This window comes from Halichoerus grypus, chromosome 7 (genome assembly GCF_964656455.1).
Source record: "Halichoerus grypus chromosome 7, mHalGry1.hap1.1, whole genome shotgun sequence".
NCBI lineage: Eukaryota > Metazoa > Chordata > Mammalia > Carnivora > Phocidae > Halichoerus > Halichoerus grypus.
Window position 1 is genome coordinate 122,874,974 of NC_135718.1, and position 13,439 is coordinate 122,888,412.

Here is a 13,439-nt window from a genome sequence, read left to right on the forward strand (position 1 = left end):
AAACAAGTTGATCAAAGTTCACATGGCAGTTTAAAGGAAAAGAAAAAATTAAATTAAAAAAGGTGATATACAAAGGATACAAAAGTATAAGACATACAAAACGTTTTTTATTTGGGTGGGGTCCACATGAGAAAACAGGAAAGTATTTTGAAACATTTTAAAGTGATATAGAGGCTTGAATATTTTATATTTCTGAATTCTAAAAGATCAACAGAGGCTTCATAGAATAAAAGAACATATTTATATTTTAAGGCTCAAAGTACTCCCCAGATTTGATATTAATCATATTAATGATCCAAGCATCTCTGTTGCGTACAGGAGACACATGATGTTGATATTTTTATTTTATAAAGAGCAGGTACACACACACACACACACACAGAGTAAAATATCATAATTCAATATGCAGATATTTAATGAGAAAATGAACATAAAGTTTCCAGCAGTCTCTGAGACACTGATGATACCCAAAGAGTGAGTTCCTTTTCCCTACATAGAGAACTTAGAAAAGACCTCAGGTCAGCATGATATTTTTATACTAGGAGTAAATGTTTTTAACACATAATATTTTGCAACAGGCAGTTTGCATACAGAAAAAAATGCAAATTCATTATTTAGGTAAAGTAAGGACTGGTTTCACTTGAACACTTGAAGGATATCATTTTTGCAAGTGCCAACATATTACAGGTTTTTCCCTTTACTAGTCACATTTAAAATTTTATAATGAATCATATACGTACTGAAATCTAACAAGTGAGAGAATTTGGTGTTACAAGAAATTGTCCTTTCTTGCCCTCATTTTATTAAATTTAACCATGATGAGCTCATGATGAAAGATCTTTGAGCAGAGGAGTTGTTTTATTGAGACTAGCTTGTAAACACTGACCACAAGTCTAAAAACTTCCATCTTAAGTCCTAATTTGTTTTTACATTTGTTAAATATAGAGTATAAATACGTAGTATGCCAAAACTTACCCCTCGTTACACGAGAAGGAGATAGATGAACCATATAATAGGTCAGTTGGTATGCTGACATGACCATGTCTTAAATCTCCAGGATTAGGACATGATTTTTCTAGAAGAGAACACAAATTGATTTTTTTTTCATTAAATTATCAGGCACTTCTATGCAAATTCATCATCTGAACTACTGACATTTCTTATTCTTAGACTTTTTAAAATCCTTCCTTCATTTTGTAAGTTTCAAATAAAACACCATATTTAGAATATATGCTTATTACATCTTAGGTAACCTTAAACAAATTAAATGTGAATAAATACTCCCATCTCACAAGTATTTAGTTGGCCTAATTTAAAACAAAATTATAAAATTACTCTAATGGTTCTTTTCAGAATCATTCGAAGTAATAATATGTACACATAGACTTCCAGCATGAATGAAGGAAGAAATACTATTTCCCCAAATACCATATGATTACAAATACTCTGTAAAATTATACTCACTTTTACAAAATTCATCTGGTTTGGACCACGTAAAATTCTGAAGGCAAGTTAGTTTTCCTGAGAGAAAACGGTCCCTTTGGAAGCCAGGTCGGCATTCATATTCCACAATGGAACCCGCTGGGAAATAATTCTGTTTGGTAAAAGACTTTTTGAGAGATGCAAAAAGTAGCCTGGGTGGAACGTCACAGCTACCTAAAAGTATTGGGAAAAGCAACAACATAACTAATATCACCTTATTTGATAATCTGTGTTTAATTATCCAGAATTATTTGGTCCTTACATCACCCCTTTTTCTGTACTTCTTTGTACATATTTGATATTTAACTATAATAATATCATTACAACATTCACAGTATGTCAAGCACATTCACGTATATACTTCTATTTCCTAATTAGTAAATTTGGTACCTAGATATCACTATGCCTACAGTTCAGGAAATATAACACATTTTAGTTGCCTGGCACGGTTCTGCCACTGACCCTTACCTGCCCAAAGGAGGACAGGGGTGAGAGGAGAACCAGTATTTCCTCAGACCCCTGGGGCTAATGTCCTGAACAACAACAATAACAGTAACAATAATAGCTAATATTTATTGAACACTTCTAAATGTTTTATATGTATAAACTCATTTCATCCTCACAACAACCCAGAAGGCCACAGATCAGGTGAGCCAGGAGTGTACATAAAAGTATTTATAAACGGTAAACACCTGGGCAAATGTGAATGTGGAGAGGCATGTACAGTGGAAGGGACATGGACTTTATAGTCCAAAGACTCAAGTTTGGACCCTGGCTCTCCTGCATAAGAACTGCTGATTTCAAGAAGTTACTTAACTTCTGGGGGACTATTTCCCCAGACTACCTCCTTACTGAAAAATGGGGGTAAGAGTCCCTACTCCACTCATGGGGTTGTCCACTCATGAAGGACTCAATGGAGTTAGCTATGTAGAAGCATTATAAACTCTAAAACATGATACACGTGCAAAGGCTTAAGCACTTCAACCACTGCCTCCTATCCTGCACACACAAAACCCAGAGGTTCAAGCTGATTTCACCCTGGTTTCACAAAATACTTGTGGCAGTTTCTATATTTCCTGTACCTTCTATTACTCCAGGTTGTCCAAAGCTAGGAGCCAAGTCTCATCTTTATCTTTACTTGTCTCTGTCAAAGTTAATATAGGACTATGCATCTAGTGATAGATTTTGAGGGAAATACAGAGAACTTTTTAAAATGCTATCACAGAGTTATATTTGGTGAGTCCTACTTTACAAAATGAAATTTAAGAACACAGAAGACCTATGTTATGTGTCGCGAGGTGATTGCCAAACATCTTCGTATATAATTTACATCCTAAATCGTACCTATTGTTTATTCTGTCATTAGTTCAGGAGGTACAGCATTAGGTGGGGGCGGGGGGGGGGGGAGAACAACAACAGAAAGTCCAAACCTGTTAATGAAGAAGCAGGACCTATTCTGGGAAGTAATGTGGTCAGTTAGCTGCAGTGTGAAGTGCCAGGTATATATGCCCTGGGGTTTCCTAATGCTTGAAAACTATCAATTACCACTCACGCTGAAGAGGGATAAAATTAAGCTAACAAGATACATTCCATTCCCGTAACTTATATATACAAAAATGAAGAACTTACGGTTACAAAATTCTGCCACCTCTGACCATTTATTGTTGAGACAGACCACTGAGTCGGCCCTGCCAGGAACCTTTACAAAGCCTTCATTACATTTGTATGTTACTGTGGTTCCTTCTTGAAAACTCAAGAGATCTCCCAAAGTTGGTTGGGCATTAGGTACCTCTGGGGGAATGTTGCAGTCACCTAGGGAGGAAAAAAGAAAAAAAGAAAAGAAAAAACAGAACTGAAGGAAATAACACTTTTCAGTTCATAGCAACATTCCTTTTGCAAGAGGAGTAAGGGAAGCAGCCAAGGCTTTTGATGCACAGGTAAGGTTTCCATACGGTGCTGAACCGACATACCAAGAATTTGCTAGGCTGCCTGTCTTGTCAATTAATTCAGTCTTAAAATAAGGACAGAATCAATCCCTCCCTTTCATTATTTAAAAAAAAAAAAAGTGGTTTAGAATTGATCTCCACATTGATACTGTTACTAAGCACACAATAAACACAGACGCCCCCGTGGAACGTTCCACCTGGAAGACATGATATGCTAACGGATAGCGTCCCGTGCAGCACGTTTAAGAGGTGACAGTGGTCAACTCTGGCCTCCCACCCTTAAAGAGATGTTGGGGGATTCAGAATTCACTCTTTGAGCCCTGCCCTTCGGCTTCCCCAGGTTTGGCTGCTCCGCAAACTCAGCCCGCGCTTCCTCAACGGTCCCCGCCTCACTCCTGAAGCCCTGCTAGCTGGCGTCCAGCACAGCAAGACCCCACACTGCAGGACAGCCCGGAGATCCTCTCCCTGTCCCCAAGGGATCGTGCCAGTAGGAGCTCCGAGCCTTAAGGGTAGAGGATTACGGGAACGATTTACCCATGCCCACATTCTTCACCTCCCCCGGTCCCCAGACTTCCCGGTAGTCGCGGAGACGGATCCAGCCCCTCCCACCCAGCCTAAGGGTTCCCCCGGCGGGGCCGGGCCCCCAGCCCCCGCTCACCCTGAGCCGCAGGTGGACCCAGCGATAGCAGCAGCAGGAGCAGTGGCCCGCCGAGGAGGCACATGGCGCCCAGGGCCCGGGATCCGGAGTAAGTGGAAGCGGGCTCCAGCAAGGAGCTGTAAGAAGCAGCAGCGCCTGGCTGTGGCCCCAGGCGAGTTAAATGAGCGCCTGGGCGGGGTTGGGGCTCTGAATCACAAAGGGTGGGGCGAAGAGACGGGCGGAGGAGAGTTTAGCTCGCACCAGGTGCCGGGCAGGGCGAGGGCGGGGGACTCTCGCGGCTCGCTCCCCTAGAGACCCTAGCCTGGGGAAGGGGGATAATGGGCCGGGAGAGGGGCTCTCTGGCCGGTCGCCTGGATTCTCTTTTGCTCTTTGCTGGGGTGGGGCCTGCGCTGAGCTCCCATCTGGAAATGTAAATATCTGCTTTCCAAGTAAACAAAACACTTGGGGGGTCCGGGGGGCGGGGGCGGAGGAGAGGGGCGTGGCTCAAGCGGCCAGGGCTTCGCTCCCTGGAAATCTGAATTAGGTTAAGAGAAAATTTAGCGCTCTTGAGTGCTGCCAAGCTGAGCAGAAGGTGCGGTGGATTCCCAGGTAGCCCCTGGAAACTGAGAAAGAGTGCCCACCCAGGGACCTGGTGCCTTCAACTGGAGGTCTGTCAAATGCCAACAAGGAATGGGAAAAAACAGTGTGTGGTCTGCTAGCACACTCCGTAATCTGAAAACAGCAAGTGGGAAATGGCCCAAGAAAACAGGTCAAGCAACACAGCAAGGAGTGACCATTGTTCATACTATGTTTGGGTGGGAATCACTTTCCTCGCCAGGGTTCTCCTTATTTACCAAGGACAGCTCATGAATTCCACTTTGGGACTATTCTAGTCCGACTGCTGGGAGAAATGCACCATCCCGTGGAGTGTGCGTGTGTGATGCGAGCGGAGAAAAATGCCCAAACAAAAACCAAGCGCCAGAAAACGAAATGATAGGGTGGTGGTTTTAAGACGAAGGTTTGTTAGAAGACCTTAAGTATATTCCAGTGGTTTGCAAGACTAGCCACACATTAGAGTGACGTGGGGAGCTTAAAAAAAAAAAAAAAAAATCCAGATGCTCAAGCTACACCTCAGACTACTTAGATTAGAATCTCTGGGGATGGGAAGGAAGGGGGCAGCAGGATTACTTAAAGCATTCCAGGTGATTACACTGGGCAGCACAAATCTATATGGGGCTGGTCAGAGTAAAGGTCTCTCCTTCCCCCCAGTCCAGCACTGTCCCTGTCAAAAACACAAAAGGACATCATCTTTATGGAGAATAACCCCAAGAACATTTCCCTTTAGTAATTCACATCAGTCTGGTTAGCAGAGTTCATCCTAGGTTTCCTATCCCCTCGAATACCTTCCCTGGTTAAATGAAATCCTCGACTTGGAAATACGCCGTGGTCCATGGATCAGATGTGGAGGTATTTGTGGCTCCAGTAATGATATTCTTTCCTAAATGTTTTTGATCACTCTTTTCCGGTTAGTAAGAGCTTTATAAGAAGGAAGACAACAATTTTCTCTGTTTCTCTGGCTCATGCTTACTGTAGTGAACTGAATAAACCCTGTGTTACCCCATGCTGGAGCCCATTGTATAGGGATTCCAAGAAAGGAGCTCCTATAGGTTTTCATGGAAACCTATCAGTATTAAAACATTCTCGAGTTTAGAAGTTGAGTAGAGGGACTTTTAAAATTATCTAGCATTGGGGCGCCTGGGTGACTCAGTCAGTTAAGCATCTGCCTTCGGCTCAGGTCATGATCTCAGGGTCCTAGGATCGAGCCTCACATCGGGCTCCCTGCTCAGCGGGGAGTCTGCTTCTCCCTCTCCCTCTTCCTCTTGTGCTCTCTCTCTCTAATAAATAAATAAAATCTTTTAAAAAAATAAAGTTATCTAGCATGATCCTCCTATTTGATATTAAAACATCTTGCTTTTACTTCTGTATGTGATATAAAAACACAAAATATATCAGGGCCCAGCAGTGTTTTAGAATTGATACTAGATCTTTGTTTATTCTCCCATGACTTTATCCACCATTCCTTTCTGTCCCACCATTATACAGGAAGGCAGTCTTTATTCCTGCTTGAGCTCATAGAACTGGTGTGAAAGGCAAGGTGGCATTATGGAAAAGAGCTGAAGGTCAAGGCCAGTTATGGAGCTGTTGAAGACTTAACTTCAAGCAAGGCCCGTTAGAGCTCTCTAAGTGTTTATTAAGTGAATGTAATACCTTCTTATCTAGGAAAACAATGAGCTCTGGATAGTGTTTTTTTAAAAAAAAGATCTCTAACACCCAGTTTAGCTACACTAAGTGCTGTACACATTCACCTTCTAAAATATTTTGTTCTTGATAATACTTTTTTTTTAAAAAAGGAACTTCTCCGTGAATAACTGGGTGGGACTCTTTAGTAATACTATGACTACTCCCCAAAATTTCAACATTCTGAGAGTAAAGGGAAAGAAAGAAATCCACTATCCATTTCTCAATTTAGAAAAAAAGATCTGTGACAAAATTCTATGCATTAAGAAAAATGAAATATGCAAGTTTGGAACTTACTGAGAATTATTTTAAATAATGGCTTCAATGTGTTGTGTTCCAGTCACTTCATACACATGACACCATTTCACCAACACCACTTCACCAAGTGGAGATAATTGCCCACATTTTACAGATGAGGAAAAAAGCTGAAAAGCTAGGTAATTTTCCAAAACCCATGCAGCTAATAAGTGACCAGGCCTGAATCTACACCAAGTTTGTCTGATTTCAAAATCTGTACTTCTCCAACTCTACATCACTACATTCTTTTTATTGGACCCAGTTGGCGAAGGTTTCTTCTGTGTAGAGGACAGTGAATTCGGTATTTTGGGAGGTGCTTTGGGAACCCAGCTGCTTCCGGTATCAGCAGTTGACCCAAGTCTTCATACTTGACCTTCTCAAAAACTAGCTGTGTGTTCTCATCGAGTCACTCTACCCCTTAAGGCCTCATCCCTACACTGACTAAGCAAGAGTATGGGGCTGAAATAGTCTCTATAGAGCTTTCCAATTCCAAAACAATAAGTTAATGTAATTATGTCAAAAATATTTTTAAAAAACAGCAAATAAGTGTATGACTTTGGCAGAGGTTAAGGATCATGGCTCTCACTCTGTCCCAGGAACCATATAATGACTGAATCAAAGACTTTTAATAAACCGGGGAGCACATTGTATTCAGAGGCACATTAAGAATGTGCCAATACTTGTGTCCAAGAATCTATAATCTACTAGGGAGGTTTTATGTGATTAATGTTAAGAGAATGCCACAGCCAATGTAGCGCGGGGGGTCAAAAAGAGAGAAAAGACTATGGCCATTGGGGTGGAGGAGGATAATGCCCTGGTGATTCAGCTAAATGTGACGAATGAACATCAGTGCAATAGGGAAAAAATATGAAAGGTGATAAGAATGGTATGAGCACGTGTTTGCAGTCAGGAAAATGTTAGTTGATTCCAAGAATATTTAGAGGCTTAAGGGAGAATGTGGCGGAGCGAACTAGAGCAATGGAAGAAGGGGTTGAAGAGGCTGAGAGATAGGTTGCGAAGAGGTGTGAGAGCTTTAAACACGAGTCTTCTTTCTTTTCTGTGACTTGGAAGCACTGAGGGACTGTTGAAGATCTTAAGCAGGGACGTCCAAGGTTGGCTTGGAAGTTGTGTGCAAGATGCTGCCGTGGGAGCAACTCTGTCAGGAAAGACCCAATTTCCCTAACTGTGCAATAGTTCAGGCTGTTAAGTTTGGAGAATGGAAATGTCTTTAATTTTAGTTTTCAGATGAATAAATCTATAATAAAGAAACAGTCTTGTTACCCTACAAAACCCCTGACACAATTACTATAACCACATAAGTGTTCCTGTCTGTTCTGATGGAAGAAGTTTTGAAGGAAGAACCCACAGAATTTGCTGAGTGATTAGATAAGGAATAAGGGGGGAAAAAAGTGTTAAGGATGACTCAGAGGTTTGGTGTCTGTGAGACCAGGGGCCCTATTTAGAAGAACTATCCATTCCAGAGACAAGAGGGAGTTTAGGGAAGAAATCACAAATTTAGTTGCACATTGGCTGAATGTAAACTGCCAGGGATCTGTGTGCACATGTAGAGTGTGAGATGAGCATACCGGAGACTGAGTCGGAGCCTGCATGAGACAGGGCTGCAGGCAAGGTGACCAAGGGAGAGAGTGTAAACTGAAACTCAAACAGGCAACCCCCCACATTCGAGTATAGACACTAAAGCGGAAGGAGAGGGGAATGGAAAAAGAGGAGGATGGTGCAATTTCCTGAAAGCCCAGGGATACCAAACTGTGAGCCAAATACTATCATTCTAGTTGTAGGTGAGGCAACCTGGTGTTTAGGAAAGTTAAGTAACTAGCCCCAAACCACAGGGCTTGTGGGGATGGAGCTGGGCTTAGGATCCTTAGACCCTCTGTTATACTGCTCAGGCATTGCCTCTTCCAGGAAGGTTCCCCTGCTTACACTGTCAGACCCAGTCCCCTCCTCTACACTACCCAAAGTCCTCCATGTGTCTGTCAGTCTTCCAGTCTAAGAGATCCGTCTATTTCATATTCACATTCAGAACTCAGCCTAGAATGATTTCCAATTAATCTTAACATGGCCGAGGAAAAACAAAAAACTTTTTATTGAGGTATTTTGCCATGCAGCTGCAAATGAGAGCAGTTGTAATGTGCACAATAACCCCATTCTGTGGGTTTCCTCTTTGTTTCGTTGACTATTTCCTTTGCTGTGCAGAAGCTTTTTATATTGATAAAGTCCCAATAGTTCATTTTCACTTGGGAGAAGATATTTGCAAATGACACTACAGACAAAGGGCTAACATCCAAGATCTATAAAGAACTTCTCAAACTCAACACCCAAAAAACAAATATTCAAGTCAAAAAACGGGCAGAAGACATGAACAGACACTTCTCCAAAGAAGACAGACAAATGGCCAACAGACACATGAAAAAGTGTTCATCATCATTAGCCATCATGGAAATTCGAATCAAAACCACGTTGAGATACCACCTTACACCAGTTAGAATGGCAAAAATTGACAAGGCAAGAAACAACAAATGTTGGAGAGGTTGTGAAGAAAGGGGAACCCTCTTACACTGTTGGTGGGAATGCAAGTTGGTACAGCCACTTTGGAAAACAGTGTGGAGGTTCCTTAAAAAATTAAAAATAGAGCTACCCTATGACCCAGCAATTGCACTACTGGGTATTTACCCCAAAGACACAGATGTAGTGAAAAGAAGGGCCATATGCACCCAATGGTTCATAGCAGCAATGTCCACAATAGCCAAACTGGAAAGAGCTGAGATGACATTCAATAGACGAATGGATAAGGAAGATGTGGTCCATATATACAATGGAATATTACTCAGCATCAGAAAGGATGAATACCCAACTTTTGCATCAACATGGAAGGGACTGGAGGAGATTATGCTAAGTGAAATAAGCAGAGAAAGCCAATTATCCTATGGTTTCACTTATTTGTGGAACATAAGGAATAGCATGGAGGACATTAGGAGAAGGAAGGGAAAAATGAAGGGGACGGAAATCGGTGGGGGAGACGAACCATGAGAGACTATGGACTCCGAGAAACAAACTGAGGGTTTCAGAGGGGAGGGGGTAGGGGATGGGTTAGCCTGGTGATGGGTATTAAGGAGGGCATGTATTGCATGGAGCACTGGATGTTATATGCAAACAATGAATCGTGGAACACTACATCAAAAACTAATGATGTACTGTATGGTGACTAACATGACATAACATAAGAAAAAGAAGTGGCATATTTTTTAAAAACTAAGTAGCAGACCCCTATTTCTCGCGAGGGAAGTTCATCCTCCAGGACTTCACTAATTGGATTATCGCCCACTATGGCAGATACTGTGTGTGTTTTTTCTCACTAGGTAAACGTTTAGCAGTCCCCAGTAAAGTGGCCTAATACGTGGCATTTTCACCTGCCCTGCCTCTGGCTTCCCCATGTGTGAGGAAAGTCTCAATGACCAACGGAAGTGTAATGGCTGACTCACATAAGGAAATGTTTCTTTGCCAAGCCCTAATTTTCTGAGATCACAGCGAATTTTTGCCAAGTGGAGGAAATGGTGGCAGGAGCCAGAAAAATTATGTGGGGGGTGTGTGTGTGTGTGTATTAGTGTGTGTGTGTGTATATGTGTATTAGTGTGTGTGTACTGTATGTATATTAGTGTGTGTACTATCTGTATGTGTATTAGTGTGTGCGTGGGGTACGTATGTCTGTAAATGAGTGTGTGGAGTGTGTGTGTATGTGTATTAGTGTGTGTGTGTACTGTATGTAAGTGTATTTGTGTGTGCGTGGGGTACGTATGTGTGTAAATGAGTGTGTGGAGTGTGTGTGTATGTGTATTAGTGTGTGTGTGTACTGTATGTATGTGTATTTGTGTGTGCGTGGGGTACGTATGTGTGTAAATGAGTGTGTGTACTGTATGTATGTGTATTAGTGTGTGTGTGTGCTGTATGTATGTGTATTTGTGTGTGCGTGGGGCACGTATGTGTGTAAATGAGTGTGTGTACTGTATGTATGTGTATTAGTGTGTGTGTACTGTCTGTGTATTAGTGTGTGCGTGGGGTACGTATGTCTGTAAATGAGTGTGTGGAGTGTGTGTGTATGTGTATTAGTGTGTGTGTGTGTACTGTATGTAAGTGTATTTGTGTGTGCATGGGGTATGTATGTCTGTAAATGAGTATGTGGAGTGTATGTGTATGTGTATTAGTTGTGTGTACTGTATGTATGTGTATTTGTGTATGCGTGGGGTACATATGTGTGTAAATGAGTGTGTGGAGTGTGTGTGTATGTGTATTAGTGTGTGTGTGTGCTGTATGTAAGTGTATTTGTGTGTGCGTGGGGTACGTATGTGTGTAAATGAGTGTGTGGAGTGTGTATGTGTATTAGTGTGTGTGTGTACTGTATGTATGTGTATTTGTGTGTGCGTGGGGTACATATGTGTGTAAATGAGTGTGTAGAGTATATGTGTATTAGTGTGTGTGTACTGTATGTATGTGTATTAGTGTGTGTGTACTGTATGTATGTGTATTTGTGTGTGCGTGGGGTACGTATGTCTGTAAATGAGTGTGTGGAGTGTGTGTGTATGTGTATTAGTGTGTGTGTGTACTGTATGTGTATTTGTGTGTGCGTGGGGTACATATGTGTGTAAATGAGTGTGTAGAGTGTGTGTATGTGTATTAGTGTGTGTGTACTGTATGTAAGTGTATTTGTGTGTGCGTGGGGTACGTATGTCTGTAAATGAGTGTGTGGAGTGTGTGTGTATGTGTATTAGTGTGTGTGTACTGTATGTATGTGTATTTGTGTGTGCGTGGGGTACGTATGTGTGTAAGTGAGTGTGTGGAGTGTGTGTGTATGTGTATTAGTGTGTGTGTGTACTGTATGTATGTGTATTTGTGTGTGCATGGGGTATGTATGTGTGTAAATGAGTGTGTGTACTGTATGTATGTGTATTAGTGTGTGTGTACTGTATGTATGTGTATTTGTGCGTGGGGTACGTATGTGTGTAAATGAGTGTGTGGAGTGTGTGTGTGTATTAGTGTGTGTGAGTACTGTATGTATGTGTATTTGTGTGTGTGTCATGTATGTATGTGAGTGTGTGGAGTGTGTGTGTATGTGATGGGTGACAACATAGCACAGGGACAGAGTGGGTGGGTTTGGGAGTCAAACTGACTTAATTTGACATTAGTCAGTTATTGCTCCCTTACTTTCTGTGTGGCCTGGTTTTCAAACCACTCTGTACCACACATTCCTCATTCATAAAACAGGTGTGATAGTATTACGTACCTCCTAGAGTTTCTGTGAAGGATAAATTAGATAACATATGTAAGCATTTGGTACATGGCTTGGCCATGTACCAAATATTTGCACCATAAATATTAGCAATAACTGATAGCAATGACTGACATGAATGAACACTTCATATACCAGAACCTGCCCACTTGTCATGTAATCTATACAAAGGGACATGTCATGACACAGAATCTGAAAAATCTGTAAGAGAAGTAGAAAATTTCCAGAGGAGATGCTGATAGTGTTGAGATCATTCAGTTATTCTCCTTATTCTTTCCCCACCCAATGGAATATGTTCTTTGGCAAAGATTAGGTCATTTGCAAAGTCCAGATTTGTTTAAACATTGTCCTCTTTCCTTTCCTCCATTGCAGTCAGTCTGCATTTTGTTTACCTTGATTTATGATCTTTCAAATTAAGAAGCAGAATCACACTCGTGAGAATCGCACAAGGATGAGGAGAGAAGAAAGAAATTTGCATTTAAGGATCATGTACTATGTGCTCTTAGTTTGAGACCTAACCTTCCTGCTTACCCATTACATCAATGCTGTGAGTAAACTATTACAACATCCACTTTGACTTGAAGAAACAGAGGATCAGAGGGGAAATGACTGGACCAAAGGCTGTAGATAGCAAAGCCAAGATTTGAACCCAGGTCTAAGTAGCTCAAAATTATGCTCCTTCCACTACGTGTGTCCCCTTATAGTTGTTGGTGCATAATTAAGGCTAAATGTTTCCTTGATATGTCTCAGGAGTATTTATTAGTGGGTAAATATTTTCCTACCGCTTTTCTTTCAGTTGTCAAATAAAAGTCATTTACCCAAATGATGAGCACTTCCCAGGATAAATTGCACTTTCTTATACAAAGCCAAATAGGACTAAAGAAGACAGTTCACTTCAAGCAAACAATAATTGCAATTAGTCTTGAAAATGTTACTCTTTTCCTCAAGAGGAGGAAAAGACCACCTCCACCTCTGAGACTTCTGTGATACCCTTTCTTTCTCCCTCCTGTACATCAATCCTCAAGTTTCAGAGCACTTGGACTCTCCTTGCTGGTACTTTCTTTGTTTATTCTGCCACGTATAGGCTAATTGAGGTTCAAGTCTAAATCTCAGGGAGATTTGAACTTATTGAGGGCAGTATAATGTCTAATTTATCTTTATATCTTTTACTCTCTAGTGTAATACCATGCACAATGTAGGCTCTGAATAAATGTTTGTTAAATTATAGTTACTAGTCTGTCTTCTTTATGACCCTGGGACTTACGTGTTCATTCAATAAATCCTGCAGATATATTAGCATTAGCCCTGAAGACATTATTTCAACCTCTGGCCATTTTTCTTTCTTACTTCATAGTTAGGTAAACCTCCCCTGACCTCTATACCAGATCAGAATTTTAATAGGTAGAAAAGAGAAGAAAGGATTTCCCAGGAGAAAAGAGCCTAAATAAGATGATTTTGAGTTTATATAGGAAATCTA

General features: G+C 41.3%; 1 protein-coding gene and 1 long non-coding RNA gene across 8 annotated transcripts in view; one reads left to right on the forward strand and one right to left on the reverse strand.

Annotated features, from left to right (window-relative positions):
* The window catches only part of CD55 (CD55 molecule (Cromer blood group)), a 29,402-nt gene extending 25,203 nt beyond the window's left edge, over positions 1-4,199 (reverse strand). For all 6 annotated transcript variants that reach the window (XR_004919882.2, XM_078078208.1, XM_036100292.2 and 3 more), the window contains exons 1-4: positions 4,087-4,199; positions 3,112-3,294; positions 1,465-1,656; positions 976-1,075 (exon numbers count right to left, since the gene is read on the reverse strand). Coding sequence is in view for 5 of the 6 variants with exons in the window: in XM_078078208.1 (XP_077934334.1) it covers positions 976-1,075; positions 1,465-1,656; positions 3,112-3,294; positions 4,087-4,150 (539 nt within the window). In the remaining variant the exon portion in view is untranslated. The remainder of the gene's footprint in view (positions 1-975; positions 1,076-1,464; positions 1,657-3,111; positions 3,295-4,086) is intronic.
* Positions 4,115-13,439, forward strand: part of LOC118540934 (uncharacterized) — a 50,230-nt gene continuing 40,905 nt past the window's right edge. For both annotated transcript variants that reach the window (XR_013449900.1, XR_013449902.1), the window contains exon 1: positions 4,115-4,174. This is a non-coding gene — a long non-coding RNA (uncharacterized LOC118540934). The remainder of the gene's footprint in view (positions 4,175-13,439) is intronic.